This window comes from Vipera berus (genome assembly GCF_964194415.1).
Source record: "Vipera berus genome assembly, chromosome: 1".
Lineage (NCBI taxonomy): Eukaryota > Metazoa > Chordata > Lepidosauria > Squamata > Viperidae > Vipera > Vipera berus.
The window spans coordinates 354,498,173-354,515,834 of NC_138202.1; the positions used below are offsets into that span (position 1 = coordinate 354,498,173).

The 17,662-nt window shown below is 44.9% G+C and overlaps 1 protein-coding gene across 2 annotated transcripts in view; it reads right to left on the minus strand.

Annotated features, from left to right (window-relative positions):
• Window positions 1–460: 460 nt before the first annotated feature.
• The window catches only part of GGNBP2 (gametogenetin binding protein 2), a 57,963-nt gene continuing 40,761 nt past the window's right edge, over window positions 461–17,662 (minus strand). Inside the window, exons 10-14 of one of the 2 annotated variants that reach the window (XM_081346585.1) lie at window positions 15,463–15,607; window positions 12,067–12,192; window positions 10,614–10,759; window positions 4,523–4,774; window positions 461–1,476 (exon numbers count right to left, since the gene is read on the minus strand). In XM_081346585.1, coding sequence (XP_081202711.1) covers window positions 1,273–1,476; window positions 4,523–4,774; window positions 10,614–10,759; window positions 12,067–12,192; window positions 15,463–15,607 — 873 coding nt within the window. In that variant the 3' untranslated portion in view covers window positions 461–1,272. The remainder of the gene's footprint in view (window positions 1,477–4,522; window positions 4,775–10,613; window positions 10,760–12,066; window positions 12,193–15,462; window positions 15,608–17,662) is intronic. The other variant, XM_081346584.1, reaches the window with a different exon arrangement.

A 17,662-nucleotide genomic window follows, 5' to 3' on the forward strand; every position in this document is an offset into this window, starting at 1 on the left:
CCCCTTTTCCTTTGTGCTTTCTTTATGCAAGCCTCTATTGCAGTATTTTTCAGCCTCCGCTACTTTTAGACGCGTTGACTTCTATTCCCCGAATTCCTTAGCTGGCTGGGGATTTCTGGCAGTTGAAGTCCACACCTCTTATAGTTGCTGAGATTAAGAAATGCTGCTCTATTGGATCTAAGCATTTGGCGGTTCTCCTATAAACATACAATCTAAGCAGGGATGGGAGACCCATCAGGAAATAAAAAAAATTGAACAGGTGACCATGGCAGGACACTTTCTCTATCAGTGCCAAGAAAAGTGCATGATGGTACCTGCAGAGTCCCCTAGGAGTTCATTTTTATCATGATTACTGGATCCATAAGGCACAAACTCTGGGATGTAAACCAGGCTTTTTTAATTGATCCCTTTGAACCTTCACTTTCTCCCCCCCCCGCCCCTTTATTATGAAAGATGCGGCCTAACAAGCACATTGCTATAAACCATGTTCTCACTCTAGGTGATAAAATATTCTACCATTAAAAAAAATAAGTTTCAACTGCTAAAAATTACACCTAACTCCAGCAAACCATCGGCATCTTCCGATTTCACCAAGAACAGCAGAAACGAACACACTTTGTCTTTTCTTATTTTTTTTTACTATGCATCTTAATAAATATTCTTTATTTTTAAATTTTGCACATCGCGCTTCCAACATATTACATCCAGAACATCTTTTTTAAATTTTTTTTTTTGCAAATGGATGTCTACTTTGTAAAATCTTTATATTGAGCTCATTGTCATTTCTGTACAGAATTATAAGTACAACATTACTTTTTTTGCCACTAAGCTGCTTTTTTTTTTTGTTTTCCTGTTTGATAAGTGTCACAGTTAAGAGAAACATTGAATGAAAAGAGGTGGCTTTAACTTATGATGGTTTGGGGCTGGTCTCAAGTTTTAGTCAAAAACTAGAGACGCGGGGAACCAAATTAAAGGGATTAAATCCCACCAGCCTCCTGCGGAGAGGAGAGGAAGGAGAAAGAAAGAAAGAAAGAAAGAAAGAAAGAAAGAAAGAAAGAAAGAAAGAAAGAAAGAAAGAAAGAAAGAAAGAAAGAAAGAAAGAAAGAGAAAGAAAGAAAGAAAGAAGAAAAAGAAAACCACCGTCTTTTTTTTTCTTTTTTAAAAAAGGTACGATTTTGTTTAGTTGCTAGAGAGACTGTTTTCCGAAGAGAGAAAACGCACAGTAGTCATTTTTGACAGTTTGACTGAAAGACAGAGCTAATTTTATTCGTTTTAGTTTGCTCCGGCTGTTGTCAACCAACCGCTGCAGACGGGCCTCTTGTGATCGTTCAAGCGGCAGTATCTGTTGAACTTCTCCTTCAGATGCTGCCGGTACCGTTCTCTATTGCTGTAAAAGGACTTGTTGTTGGCCATGAAGGACTGGATCTCATCTTGGGAGATGAATATTTCTTCATCGGAAGTGCATTCGGACTCGTCCTGGAAAGCACAGGGGGAAGAGAGAGAGGAGAAATACAGGTCTGTCCCTGACTTGCAAACCATTCGTTTAGTGACTTGTTCGAAGCTTACAACGGCACTGAAAAGGGTTAAACTTGCATTTTTGACACAACCATGGCAGCGTCTTTATGGTCACCTGATCAAAGCCCAGTTTTAAGTTTTTTCGTGGTGGCTGTCTGCTGAATGCAATCATTGTTAAATGAACTCTTTTTAACCAGTAGGTTACTTGCAGGATAGCAAGAGCATGTAGACTTATAGACTGTTTCACTGTGCTTTACAGCCCTCTCTAAGCGGTTTTGCAGTCGGTGTATTCCCCCCCCCCCCACAACAACTGGGGTCATTTTACTTAGACTTATACACCACTTCATAGTGCTTTTATAGCACTCTCTAAGCGGTTTGCAGAGCCAGCATCTTGCCCCCCAACAATCTGGGTCCTCATTTAACCTACCTCGGAAGGATGGAAGGCTGAGTTAACCTTGACTCGGTGAGAATCAAACTGCTGGTAGTCGGCAGAGTTTGCCTGCAATAGCACTTAGGTTTATATACCACTTCACAGTGACTTTATAGCACTCTCTAAGCGGTTTACAGAATCGGCACATTGCCCCCAACAATCTGGGTCCTCATTTTACCGACCTCGGAAAGATGGAAGGCTGAGTCAACCTTGAGACCCCTCAGGATTGAACTGCTGGCAGTGGGCAGAGTTAGCCTGCAATACTGCATTCTAACCACTGTGCCACCCCCGGCTCTTAGCAGAAGTAAATTCTGCTTTCTGGCCAAATGAAAGATGCTGGAAATTGTGGTCACATGACAGCTGATCACATGATCGTGGTGGTGGTGGGAGGGGCACCATTGGAACTTTGAGCCTGGGTCCTAAGCTCTGGGATGGTCTGTTGTAATTTCAAAAAGTCGCTAAGCAAGCCGCAGTTATGTCCTTTTTGAGTGACAGTTATCTTTGGACTTAAATTGTTTGTGATGTATTGTGTCCAGGGACACAAACTGCGAGGGATGTAGGAGAAGAGCCGTGTGAGTTTACGATGTTAAAAAAAAAATTATCCAAAGCCTGGTAACGTCTTTTCTGATTAACCCGTTGTATTAAAAGCCAGAAGCTGCAGCTTACATTGTCAGAGGCCCTGAGCGGTTAGGCTGAGACCGATAGAGCATTTGAATTGGGTGGCTGAATGAATAAATAAATAAATGAATTAAAATGACAAACAAACAAATAAGTTGCAATAAATAAATGACAAAGATGATTACGGAACTGGAGACTAAAACATATGAAGAACAGTTGCAGGAATTGGGTATATGTCAAGTGTAGTGAAAAATGAGGACTAGGGATGATATGATGGCAGTGTCCCAGTATCTCAGGGATTGCCACAAAGAGGGAGTCAAGCTATTCTCCAAAGCACCTGAAGGCAGGACAAGAAGCAACGGATGGAAACTAGTCAAGGAGAGAAGCAACCTAGAACTAAGGAGAAACTTCCTGACCTCTAGAACAATTAATCAGTGGAACCACCTGCCTCCAGAAGCAGTGAATGCTCCAACACTTGAAGTTTTTAAGAAGAGACTGGACAGCCATTTGTCTGAAATGGTATAGGGTTTCCTGCCTGAGCAGGGGGTTGGACTAGATGACCTCCAAGGTCCCTTCCAACTCTGTTATTCTATGTTCTATATTCTATGAGTAAGTGAATGAATACATGAATAAGTGAATAAATAAGTATACTGCTCAAAAAAATAAAGGGAACACTTAAACAACACAATGTACTGTATTTAATAGTAGGATGTCTTAACTTGTGTTCCCTTATATTTTTTTGAGCAGTATAAATAAATGAGTGAATAAATGGGTAAGTAAATAATTGAATAAGTGAATCAATGAATAAGTAAATAAATAAATGGATGGATGGATAAGTGAATGAATAAATGACTGAACAGATAAGGAAATAAATGAATAACAAAATGGATAAGCGAATGACTGACTGACTGAATGAATAAGTGAATAAATAAAAGAATGAACCAATGGGTAAGTAAATGAATGAATACACGAATGAATGAATAAATAAATGTGTGAATTAATCTCTCACTTTGCCCTATCTTATCTGAGCTTATATCAATTAATTCTCCCAATCACTAGCTCCAACATTTCTTGAAAGACAAGAGACTTAACCACCTGGGTCCATATTAACCAACGCTGCCTTCCCACTCCCCTCGCCTAACAAAAGCAGACTACAAGGCCAACTCATCCGTGAAAGTCCCAAAGGTGCTTTTTCGAAAGGCAACTGAACTTTCTTTGTTTTTCCTTGAAGACGTTTCACTTCTCATCCAAGAAGTTTCTTTGGCTCTGACCAGATGGTGGGGAATGGGAGGATATATATACTCCTTGCAGACCACTGGTCAATTGCATCCTTTTAGAGAATACTTGAGGCCACCTGGAGGTTTGTCTTGTATCCTCAGGGTCACCCGAGTGGTGTAAATGGGTGTGGAGCCTTCTTGGAACTGTTGAAAGGATTGTGTTGTACACCGGAGATAAATGATGTTGTGTCTCTCCCCTTCTGTTGAGAGAAGGCTGTTCAATTTGGACATAGATGGCCTCTTTGACCCCTCTTTCAAACCAGCGGTTGTCTCTGTCCAGAGTGTGAACACAGATAAACTTCCAAGTGGCCTCAACAACTCTCTAAAATAGGGGTCTTCAAACTTAGCCCGTTTATGACTTGCGGACTTCAACTCCCAGAATTCCTCAGCCAGCATGCATGCTAGCTGAGGAATTCTGGGAGTTGAAGTTCGCAAGTCATAACAGGGCCACGTTTGAAGACCCCTGCTCTAAAAGAAGGCAAATGACCAGCTGTCTGCAAGGAGTATAAATCTTTCCCTTCTCCGCCACCCAGTCAGAGCTGAAGAAGCTTCTTGGATGAGAAGCGAAACATCGTCAAGGAAAAACGAAAGAAACCCCAGTGGCTTCTCGAAAAAGCACCTTTGGGACAGCCACGACCTGGATGACTGAGAATCTGCGTGGATGCTCCTCCTTGTAACTTACCAGGAGTTCCACCAAGCTCTTCGTGCCCTTCCCTGATTCGGGAGCAGGAGCCGCCTCTGAAGATTCCACACACAACAAGGCTGTTTTCCTGTGCTCCAGCCAAGGTACCGTAGGCGGCCCGGCTTTTTCTGTGCGACAACAGATATCGGCATGGGGGGTTTTGGTCTTCTCTCGGTGGAAGTCTGTGTGCGTGGCAGTCCCTGGACCCTCTCGGTTGCTTGTCTCCACCGTGCAGCTACTCAGCTTTTGGATCTGGAGAAGAGAATCAACACATCAGAGGAAGGGGGGAAAGTGCAGCCACCTGCCAAGTAGTCCCTGACTTAACAACAGTTCCGTTTAGTGCAAGGGTCTTCAAACTTGGCCCTTGTATGACTTGTATGACTTGTGGACAATTGCAGTCACATGACTGCGGGATGCTGCAAATGGGCCATGCAAGCGAGCTAACTGCCCAAAATGCAATCATGTGATCATTTTGTGTGTATGTGTGCGTGTCTTGTGTGCAGGTGCGCGCGTGTGTAATAACTTTGAAAATGGGTCCTGAGTAGCTTTTGGGGAGTTCGTTGTAACTTTGAATAGTTGCTAAACAACCGGTAGTAAGTCAAGAGGGGCCTACAATAGTGTCAAGTGTGAAGAATCAGGGCTACAGGTTAAATACCAGTTAAGCTGATTTATTGCTCCTGCCTGTACCTAAGAATCTAGTCAACTAACGATCAGCAGTCAATTGGCGCTAGAGAAGAGTTAACAGAATGAAAAGGGGCTGGATTTAAACCGCTTGTGGGAACATAAGAATTTTAGGCTGACTCCTGCCTTGACTCCATCTCCAGGCTCTGCCTCTCCGAATAACAAGAGTTGGAAGGGACCTTGGAGGTCTTCTAGTCCAACCCCCTGCTCAAGCAGGAAACCCTATACCATTTCAGACAAATGGTTGTCCAGTCTCTTCTCAAAAATCCCCAGTGTTGGAGCACCTTCTGGAGGCAACTCGTTCGACTGATTAATTGTCCTAACTGCCAGGAAGTTTCTCCTTAATTCTAGGTCGATTCCCTCCTTGATTAGTTTCTATTCATTGCTTCTTCTTCTGCCTTCAGGTGCTTTGGAGAATAGACTGACACTGACACACACACACACACAAACACACAAACCTCTTCTCTGTGACAGCCCCTCAAATATTGGAACACTGCTATCAGGCCTTCTTTTCCCTAGACTAGAGTTACCTAATTCCTGAAACTGTTCCTCGTGTGTTTTTACTTCCAATCGCCTAATCATCTCTGCTGCTTTTCTCGGCACTCTTTCCAAAGACTCAATCTCTTTTTTATAATATGGTGACCCAAACTGGATGCCGTATTCCAAGTGTGGCCTTACCAAGGCACTTTACAAAGTGGTATTAGTACTTCACGTGATCTTGATTCTGTCCCTCTGTTAATGCAGCCTAGCACTGTGTTGGCTTTTTTTGGCAGCTGCAGCACACGGCTGGCTCCTATTTAAGTGATGGTCTACTCCAGGGGTGTCAAACTCAATTTCATTGAGGGCCGCATCAGCATTGCGGTTGCCCTCAAGGGGCCGGGTGGGTGTGGCCTGCGTAGGCGTGGCCTACTGGGTGGGCATGGCTAGTGTGTGGCCTACTGGGTGGGCGTGGCCAGCTCTACATCGTTCTCATCAAGGGTGCCTATGGGGGCCTGGGCAGGAGTGGGACAGATCTGAGGGTCTCTGGCAAAAGGAGGGTCTCTGGGCCAGGGCCAAGGCAGTGGGGGCCGCTCCCTGTTTCCAGGATGGCTTCGCGGGCCGCATGAAACCACTTCGCGGGCCGGATCTGGCCCCCGGGCCTTGTGTTTGACATGTCTGGTCTACTAGGACAATCCTTGTCCTACAAACTGACCCCAATCAACTTCTCATCATTTATCAAATCCCCAGTTGACCCTTAGCCATTTAATGTCCCCTTTTTGACGTCCAAACGCTTATTGACCCCTTGGACATTCCTACTCAGCTTTTGGGGGTTGATACTGACCACTATGGGAAACTCTGGTTTAGACCACCCTCTCTCAGACCATTGTCCAAGAGAGCTAGGATAGCTCTGTGTTTGTGGGGCTGTGTTGAAATCCACTTGGCAGTTTTGCAAGTCTCCTTCCTGTTTGTTTGTTTGTTTTTTAATCTTACTCTCAAGAGCCTTAAGAATTTGTTTGCATTTCTCCAGGTACAGTTGGTTGGGCTGTCTTTGTTGTTCAGGAGATGGGGACAACAAGGACTGCTATATTTGGTTAGATCTCTTTCAGTGTCTCTAAAGTTTGTCTACCTGCCCCCATTTTCCAATTTGCTCAAGGGTGTTATTTGTCTATACTTAGATTTATTTATATGGTCGCACAATTCAAATGTGATTTTAGTTGGGAATGAAAAAGAATCATCAAATCAAATGGGGGGGGGGAAAAATAGCAACCAGATACATACCATTCAAACCAACAGACAGTAATCAGAACTCAAAATCCTAATCAAATCAGAATAATCAATCAGAAATCAGAACTAATCAAATCAGAATCAATAAAAAATCAGAATTAACCAGAATTAAACAAATCAAATCAGAGCTAATCAAATCAGAATAATAGAAATCCCATCAGTCAGAAATCAGAAAAATCAATCAGAAATCAGAACTAATCAAATCAGAATAATCAATTAAAAATCAGAGCTAACCAGAATTAAACAAATCAAATCAGAACTAATCAAATCAGAATAATCAATCAGAAAACAGAACTAATCAAATCAGAATAATCAATCAGAAATCCTATCAGTCAGAAATCAGAATAATCAATCAGAAATCCTATCAGTCAGAAATCAGAATAATCAATCAGAAATCCTATCAGTCAGAAATCAGAACAATCAATCAGAAATCAGAACTAATCGATAAAAAAAATCACAATTAATCAATCAGAACGAAAATGTTCTGCAACTCATCAACTGGGTATTCACTTATCCTGATGCACGCATTGGGGGACATACAAGTCTTGTTTGCCTTTCTTGGGGGGCGGGGGACACTGTGTTTACAAAGGGAGGGGTCCACCCCTCCTGGGCCCCACCCAATGGCACAGTTTTGGGGAAAGGACCCAGAGTCTTCCCTCCCTCTTGGGGTGTATGAGATGCATGACCCCCCACCCCCCAATGAGGGTTTCCCATGGAACTGAATTCCCTTGGAGCTGCTTCTGGGCTCTGCCTCTTTAGGAAAGCTTTTAAAACTTGGCCCTTCCAGCTGGGGCAGGGCAATTAGCAAATCCCATAACTGTTTGATCATTTCATTTTTATATTCTCCAAGGCCTTATTACTACATGTATCCCTTCCCATTCCATTGGGGCTTTAGGAAACATTTTAAAACCCTCAGCTGAATAATAATAATAATAATAATAATAATAATAATAATAATAATAATAATAATAATAATAATAATAATAATAATAATAATAATAATAATAATAATAATAATAATTATTATTATTATTAGTAGTAGTAGTAGTTGGAAGGGACCTTGGAGGTCATCTAGTCCAACCCTCTGCTCAGGCAGGAAACCCTATACCATTTCAGACAAATGGCTGTCCAGTCTCTTCTTAAAAACTTCCAGTGTTGGAGCATTCACCACTTCTGGAGGCAGGTTGTTCCACTGGTTAGTTGTTCTAACTGTCAGGAAGTTTCTCCTTAGTTCTAGGTTGCTTCTCTCCTTGACTAGTTTCCACCCATTGCTTCTTGTCCTGCTCTCAGATGCTTTGGAGAATAGCTTGGCTCCCTCTTCTTTGGGGCAGCCCCTGACATATTGGAACACTGCTATCATGTCACCCCTCGTCCTTCTCTTCATTAAACTACACATACCCAATTCCAGCAACCGTTCCCTATATGTTTTAGCCTCCAGTCCCGCAATCATCTTTGTTGCTCTTCTCTGTACTCTTTCTAGAGTCTCGACATTTTTTTTACATCGTGGTGACCAAAACTGGATCCAGTCTCTTCTTAAAAACTTCCAAAACTTTGACACGGGGCGGCCCTCTAAAATGAATTGCACCGACCGATCGACCAATAAAATTTCAAAAGGGATGATGGTCCGAGGAAAGACAGGACATTTTGCGTCCAAACCGTTTGGCAGCCTTGTTGCTGCTACGTGCAAAGACATTTGGGCTGTGCTCAAAACTGCACCCACATCCTAAACCTCGGGGCTGCAACCCGTTCAGAACCGGGCCATGGAAGTGGTGGACAAGCGGGCACGCGGAGCTGCACTTGTGCGCAAATGTAGCTGTGAGCTCGCACTCACCTGCTGCTTGTGTGGAACCATCCCTTCTCCCCCACCCCCACCCCCACCCTGTCGTAAAAAGCCAGAAACGTTGAAGACCTCTGTCCGGTGGTGGGATTCAGCTGGCTTGTACCACTTCGGCAGAACCAGTAGCTAATTTTTTTGTTGCCCAGGCCCAGAACGGACTTCCGGAAGTGGCATCCACACAGAGAACCAACCCTCTGACAAGCAAATTCAACGGGGAAGCCAGATTCATTTAACAACCGGGTGACCAAAAACGGCAGGGATTCACTGAACACCGGTGGCAAGAAAGCTCGTAAAATGGGGCAAAACTCACCGAATAGCTATCTTGCTTAGCGACAGAAATTTTGGACTCAACTGTGGTCGTAAGTTGAAGATTATCCGTATATCCTGGGAGTTTGCTCCATGAGCAGCTCAGAGTACAGAAGTCAGATTCACTTAACAACCAGGTTACTAATTTGACATCTGCAGTCATTCATTTAACAACTGAGGCAAGGAAGGTCCCAAAATGAGGCAAAATTCCCTTGATAAATTTCTCGCTTAGCGACAGAAAACGGGCTCAACTGTGGCCATAAGTCGAGGAGTGCCTGTACGTGTACCTATGACAGTGTTTCTTAACCTCAGCAACCTGAAGTTGCGTGGACTTCAGTTCTGGCTGGGGAATTCTGGGGGTTGAACTCCACATATCTTCAACTTCCAAGACTTGAACACTGGGCGCTATCTAACAAAATGAAATTCAACGGTGAAAAAAATAAGGTCCTACATTTAGGCAAGAAAAACCAAATGTACAGGTATAGTATAGGGGGTACCTTGCTCAATAGTAGCAACTGTGAGAGGGATCTCGGAGTCCTAGTGGACTTAAATAGGAGCCAGCCGTGTGCTGCAGCTGCCAAAAAAGCCAACACAGTGCTAGGGTGCATTAATAGAGGGACAGAATCAAGATCACGTGAAGTGTTAATACCACTTGACAATGCTTTGGTAAGGCCATACTTGGAATACTGCGTCCAGTTTTGGTCACCACGATGTAAAAAAGATGTTGGAGGCTAAAACATATAAGGAATGGTTGCTGGAATTGGGTATGTCTAGTCTAATGAAGAGAAGGACGAGGGGGGACATGATAGCAGTCTTCCAGTATCTCAGGGGATGCCCCAAAGAAGAGGGAGTCAAGCTATTCTCCAAAGCCCCTGAAGGCAGGACAAGAAGCCATGAATGGAAACTAACCAAGGAGAGAAGCAACCTGGAACTAAGGAGAAACTTCCTGACAGTTAGAACAATTAAGCAGTGGAACAACCTGCCTCCAGAAGTGGTGAATGCTCCAACACTGGAAGTTTTTAAGAAGAGACTGGACAGCCATTTGTCTGAAATGGAATAGGGTTTCCTGCCTGAGCAGGGGGTTGGACTAGATGACCTCCAAGGTCCCAACTTTATGATGATGATTATAACTTGCCAAGACTGAGAAACGTTGTCTTGTTTGGTTTGGTTTTATTAAAAATTATTCCATTCATTTCCACTGAGACATTCCTTTCATCCATTTATCCACACCTCTAACCAACTGCCGCTTTATTCATAAACGCCGAATATTAATTTATGGCTAATCCAGTTCCTCATTAACCAGCTTCATTGTCTCCTTTAAAAAAAAAATCACACTAACAAAGTTGGACAGCTTTTCTCCAACAATGATGCTGAACTCCCAGCCGTGTCATCTGCTGCCCTCACGCTGGCTAAGGGGCCGTGGGAATGACATGTTTGGGGAAGAAAAGAGGTCAGGGGGAAGCTGGCCGACAAAAACCCTGACCCCCAAATGCCCCCGCTTACGTGCTCAGCTTCGCACTTCTTGTTTTTCTTTTTCTTCTTCTTGTTTTTGCCTTTCGTGGTAGAGTCTTCCGAATTTGCCCAGCATTCCACGCAACTGTCCCCATCCTCTTCTTTGTCTTCGCAACGGTGAATGCACGAATCGTCCCCTGCAAGAAAAGAGAGGCTGGAGTGGAGTGGGGAGGAGACACCCCCCCCAACACCCCACAGGAGCCTGCCTTCCATCCAAATCGTGCTCCGATGTATGTCGGAGAGCAACCTCTGCAGTGGGGATCAAACAGGGAATTAGCCTGGACTCATTATATAGATGCAAGAGGGCAAAGGTTTGACCTCCCCTGAATGGCCTTTGGGCCTTATCTAGTTGTCTACGGGAGATTCTCGGTTCTTCCAGGTCATGGTTGTCCCAAAGGTGCTTTTTCAGGAGGCAACTGGACTTTCTTGTCATGGCTAAGGCAGACTAGAACTCACAGTCTCCTAGTGATTGGCCCAAAGGCACCCAGCTGGCTTTCATGCTAAGGCAGGATTCGAATTCACCACCTCCTGGAGATTGGCCCAAAGCCACTCACCCGCCTTTCATGCTAAAGCGGGACTAGAAATTACTGTCTCCTTATGATTGGCCCAAAGTCACTGAACTGTCTTTCATGCTAAGCCAGACTACAACTCACTGTCTCCTGGTGACTGGCCCAAAGTCACCCAGTTGGCTTTCACGGCTAAGACAGGACTAGAATTCAGTCTCCTAGTGATTGGTCCAAGGTCACCCAGCTGGCTTTCATGACTAAGGCAGGACTAGAACTCAGTGTCTCTTGGTGACTGGCCCAAAGTCACCCAGCTGGCTTTCACGCTAAGGCAGGATTCGGATTCACCACCTCCGGGTGATTAGCCCAAAGTCACCCACCCACCTGTCATGTTAAGCGGGACTAAAACTCACTGTCTCCTTGTGATTGGCACTTTCAGGCTAAGCTAGACTAGAACTCAATTTTAGTGATTCCACTGAAACACACAATGTGCCAGACTAAATAGATCAAGAATGGGGAGTAAGGACTGATCAATTCACTAGATCAGGGGTAGGCCACCTTGGCTCTTTTATGACTTGTGGACTTCAACTCCCAGAATTCCTAAGCCAGCCATGCTGAGGGGAAAGGGAGAGGTTTCCATACTGAGCCATGCTGGCTCAGGAATTCTGGGAGTTGAAGTCCACGAGTCATAAAAGAGCCGAGGTTGCCTAGCTGTGAGGTAGTCCTTGACGTACGAATACAGCTGCGGCCAAGCTTTTAGCAAGACAGCTGTTAATGCACCATCCGCATCATGGCCACCTTTAGGGGTTAGCACTTCCTTAAAACTTTTTTCTTTTTCCGATGTGCCTTTAAGTCAGTCTTGACTTTTGGAAGAGGCTGCCAAAGAGGGGAAAAACCTGGAAGAAGGAGAAACCTCACAACCCCTTTAACGGTATTCCTACCATGTTCATCGTGGTTGCAAATTCCTTCGGTGCAAGCGATGTCCGAGCCCTCTCGTGAACCAGTTTCGCTGCCTTCCATGCTGGAAGAATAGCCACAATCGCTGCCATTACAGTGAGCAGATAAACCTGCAAGAGATGTAGGCACCATTCACACGAATGGCCAAAGACACAGGCCGGCCTTATTTATTTATTTATTTATATTTAAATTTATATACCGCCCTATTCCCGTAGGACTCAGGGCGGTTTACAGGGAAAATTAAAAGTTAAAATACATCATATACAATTAAAATGATTAAAACTAAGATTAAATTAATCCCTGAGCTTAACTAAAACCCCATTAATTAAAAATTAAAACCCCTCAGTCTGGGCCAGACAACTCAAAAAACCAAGTTTTCAAGTCCCTACGAAATGAGCGAAGGTCGGGGGCGGTCCTAAGCTCCGTGGGAAGCTGGTTCCAAAGGGCCGGCGCGCCCACAGAGAACGCCCTTCCCCTGGGGATAACCCGCCGGCATTCCTTAACCGGCGGTACCCTAAGAAGGCCCTCCCTGTGGGAGCGCACAGGACGATGGGAAGTTGATGCCGGCAGCAGGTGTTCCCTTAGATAATCCGGACCCAAGCCATTTAGAGCTATATAGGTCATTACCAGCACCTTGATGGGAACCCACTGATCTCTGTATCACAGAGTTCCCCAACATTTCCAGTTTTGTGGACCAGTCGGGGGGGGGGGACGGGGGACAGAGGGAATGGTTCCACACAAGCAGCCGGCAAGCGGGCGCGCGCAGTTCCATTTGCGTGAGCGGCGTATACATGCACCTGCTGCTCACTTAAACGGAGCATGCACGTTCGCCCGCTGCTCGTGCAAGACAAGATTTGCACGTCCGCACTCTCCAGCCATTTCTGCGGCCTGCTTGCAAACCCCTCATGGCCCACGAGTGGCCCACAGCTTGGGGACCCCCTGCTCTTAACATATACCATTTAAAATTTTATAATCATTAAAGTGGTAAGAAAATGTCACGAGGTGGCCCCGTTTTTGAAAGATCTATTTTGACCACCACTGTGTACGTGTGTGTGTGTGTGTGTGTGTGTGTGTGTGTGTGTGTGTGTGTATTGTATGGATGTATATTTATTTTGGTTTATTTATCTGCATCCTGCCTTTTATTAGTTGCTTCACATGGTGTGGTAGGATGGAGGGTTTGTTGTCACTGTGTGTTGGGGGGAGAGAGCACGGGGGGAGGCTCAGCTAATCTCAATGTACACATGTTGTACTTTGACAATAAAGGTTTATTATAATAAATAAATAAATAAACAAATAAATAAATAAACAAACAAACAAACAAACAGAGCCTTGGTGGAGGCAGTGGGCTAATGCCTCCTTAAGTAACACCAGCTGCCTGCAATTAGTGCAGGTTCGAGTCCCACCCAGGCTCAAGGTTGACTCAGCCTTCCATCCTTCCGAGGTAGGTAAAATGAGGACCCAGATTGTTGGGGGCAATTAAGCTGACTTTGTAATAATGCCGCTTGGGTTGTGTATGAAAGCCCTAATAAGCAGGCATATACATAGAATGAAGGCTACTGCTAAGCTTGTAAGCCGCCCTGAGTCTTCGGAGAAGGGTGGGATATAAATAGAATGAAAAAAAATTATTATTATTATTTTTAGAATTAACTCAAGGTGGCAAAGTCACCCGGCCATCTTTCATGACTAAGGTGGGACTAGAACTCACTCTCTTGTGGTGATTGGCCCCAAAATCACCCAACCAGCTTAGAACTCACAATTTCCTGATTGCCCCAAAGTTACCCAGCTGATTTTCATGGCAGGACTAGAACTTTTAAGTTTCCTGGTTTCTAGCCTGGTGCCATAACCACTAGACCAAACCGGTGTGCACGTGTGTGTGTGTGTGTGTGTGTGTGTGTGTGTGTGTAGAGAATGGTACGTCAAGTGTACAGGAGTACCCACTGGCAGAAAGGTCTGCTGGATTTGGTTTGAATCTATTGCATGTTCAGTTAAACACACAAGTAAAATACTCATGGCCCCAAAGTCTGTTATTGGCTTTAATTGAACAGAATCTGGAGGACCACAGGTTCCATAATCCTGCTTGATCATTAGCAGCGTGGCTAGATTATACCATCCCCCTAAGTTCGGAGATTTTGTTCTCCCGTGGCAGAGCCACAGGGAACAAAAAAGCTTTCCGTTTCTGATTCACTGCAGCTTGCGTCAGCCAAGCACAATGCTTGGACAATCCAAGTTTTTATCACCAAACAACAACAACAAAAGAAACACCTCACACCAAAATACCCAAGCTTAAGACTGTTCCATACAACCACAATCAACCTGAACCACAGCTGAGAATTTGGCCACAAAACTGAATTGCGGTGAACCGAAATTAAAAACAAAACCTCACCCTCCTGGCAGCTGTGAAATGGGAACAAAGCCACAAATGTTATTATTTTCTTTGCCTTTTATTTATTATTCTTGACGGCCAGAGGTACTTCTTTCTCGAGACACTTCAGATCAGGGGTCTTCAAACCTGGTCCTTTTATGACTGGTGGACTTCAACTCCCAGAATTCCTCAGCCAGGCACGCACGCCTGGCTGAGGAATTCTGGGAGTTGAAGTCCACCAGTCATAAAAGGGCCAAGTCTGAAGACCCTTGCTTAAGATATAAAAATGCACAAACATTCAATATAATGTTATGCAGGTGGTCCTCGCTTAATGACCAGTTGCTTCCCTTGTCAGTGTTGTTGGAAGTGGTCTTGGTGGTTCCTTGATTAGGCTGTTGTTTACCATTTGATTGCTTGTCTGAGTTGGCAGTTCCTGTGCATATAAACAGAATGCAACCCCCACTTCCTTCTAGCACTGATGACGTTACCTAGTTGGGTCCCGAAACGTCTGCAAGAAAACCGCCAAGCTCAGAAAGCACCGAGGATCCCACAATCCTTTCTGCTCCTCCTCCTGTCTGCAACCCCCACTCCCCTCTAGCACTGATGATGTTACCTAGTTGGGAAATGAGATGTCTGCAAGAAAGCAACAAAGTTCAGAGACCACCAAAGACCCCATAGTAAATGATATCCCAATCAAGGAATGAACAACTCAAACTTATCATTAAACAACAGCCTCTTCTAGGAAGCAGGAAGAACACACCCACCAACATTGATAGGACAAGCCATTTTATACATAAACAGTGCAAACCCCTCTCCCTTCCAGCATGGATGATGTTACCTAGTTGGGTCATGAAACGTTAGCACACACACACACACACACACACACACACACACACACACACACACACACAAAATAAGCTCAGAAGCACCAAGGACCCCACATAAACCAATCAATTTGGTTATTTAACCAGAACTTAACCCCTGCCCTCACCCCCCCCCCCAAGATGGCTTGACCTACCTTTCTTTATTTTAGGTGAACCCGGTAAAGCGCCAGCAGTGGGACAAGTGCAAGAAGCATTTGCGTTGGTCACAATGACCTCGACGCAGCTGCTCTGCTCTTCCGTGTTGCCGCAGGCTGTGCAGCCGTTTTCCAAGAAATTTTCCTTCAAAGAGAGAGGAAGGAATGTCAGCGCCACGCCCGGCTCGTGTGTGCAAGCAGGCAGCGACTTGCGGGCCAGGAGATCCAGCTGCTGCAAATGAGGGATCATGTCGCTTGAGGATGTTCCTTAGAGCAGGGGCCTTCAAACTTGGCCCTTTTATGACTTCTGGATTTCAACTCCCAGAATTCCTCAGCCAACTATGGCCCCTTCATGACTTGTGGACTTCAACTCCCAGAATTCCTCAGCCAGCGTGCCTGGCTGAGGAATTCTGGGAGCTGAAGTCCACAAGTCATAAAAGGGCCAGGTTTGAAGTCCCCTGCCTTAGAGCATCCTCGGGAAAACCGGGAAATGCTGGGACTGCGTGGAAGAGATGCCAACAGCTACCGGTGGTCCCCAACTTACGGGCTGTCCTTTAACGACCATCCAGAGAAACAACGGACCCGCCAAAATACTTGCAACCCATTTTCAAAGTTATGATGGCTGCGCACACATACCAGCAGTCACATGATTACACTTGGGGCACCTGGCAACTGGTTCTCTATGTTCCAAAGATGCTTTTCCAGGAGGCAACTGGACTTTCTTGTTTTTTTCCTTTGAAGACGTTTCGCTTCTCATCCGAGAAGCTTCTTCAGCTCCGAATGGATGGTGGGGAACAGAAGGATTTATACTCCTTGCAGACAGCTGGTCATTTGCATCCTTTTAGAGAGTCGTTGAGGCCACTTGGAGGTTTACCTGTGTCCTCAGAGTCACCTGAGTGGTGCAAATGGGTATGGGGCCTTCTTGGAACTGTTGAAAGGACTGTGTTGTAGACTGGAGATAGATTTTGTCGTATCCCTCCCCCTCTGTTGAGGGAGGGCTGTTCAATTTCGACATAGACGGCCTCTTTGTCCCCTCTTTCAAATCAGCGGTCCTCTCTATCCAGAATATGGACACAGATAAACCTCCAAATGGCCTCCAGGACTCTCTAAAAGAAGGCAAATGACCAGCTGTCTGCAAGGAATATAAATCCTTCCCTTCCCCACCATCCAGTCAGAGCCGAAGAAGGTTCTTGGATGAGAAACGAAACATTTTCAAAGGAAAAACAAGAAAGTCCAGTTGCCTCCTGAAAAAACATCTTTGGGGTAACGGAGTCACCTTTTCGTGATTTGCAACTTGTTGTCTAGCCTCCAGTGTTTGCAGATAATCCTTAACTTACAACAATTCTATTAGTGACCGTCTGAAGTTACAAGGGCACTGAAAAAAGTGACTTATGACCATTTTCCCACGCTTATGGCCACTGCAGCATCCCCGTGGTCACGTGATCAAAATTTGAATGCTTGGCAATGGACTCGTACTTATGACGCTTGCACTGCCTAGGGTGTGTGTGTGTGGGGGGGGAGATCATGTGATACCCCTTTTGTGACCTTCTGACGAACAAAGTCGATGTAGGGAGTGGGGGAGCCAGATTGACTTAACAACCTTGTTACTAAACGTAACAACAGCAGGGATTCACTTAAGAAATGCTGTAAAATGGAGCATCCCCGGCAACCGTCGTAAATACATGCCGGTTGCTAAGCACCCAAATTTTGATTGCATGACCACAGGGATGCTGCAACAGTCTTAAGTCGCTTTTTTTTCCAGTGAATGGTCGTAAGTCAAGGTCTACCTGCCTTTCCATCCTGGAGGCAGAGAATCAAGATCACGCAAAGTATTAGTACCGCTTTATCAAACCTTAGTGAGACCACACCTGGAATATCGCAGCCGATTTTGGCCACCTTATCACAAAAAAGAGTTTGGGAAAAATTCAGAGAAGAGCAACGAAGATGACCAAAGGCCTGGAAACTAAAACGTACGAAGAACGGCTACGGAACTTGGGTCTGGCTAGTCTAAAGAAAAGAAGAAATAGGGGAGACATGATAGCAGGGGCAGAGGAACTAGAGATCAAATTGCCAACATACGCTGGATCATGGAGAAAGCTAGAGAGTTCCAAAAAAACATCTATTTCTGCTTCATTGACTATGCTAAAGCATTTGACTGTGTGGATCACAACAAACTGTGGCAAGTTCTTAAAGAGATGGG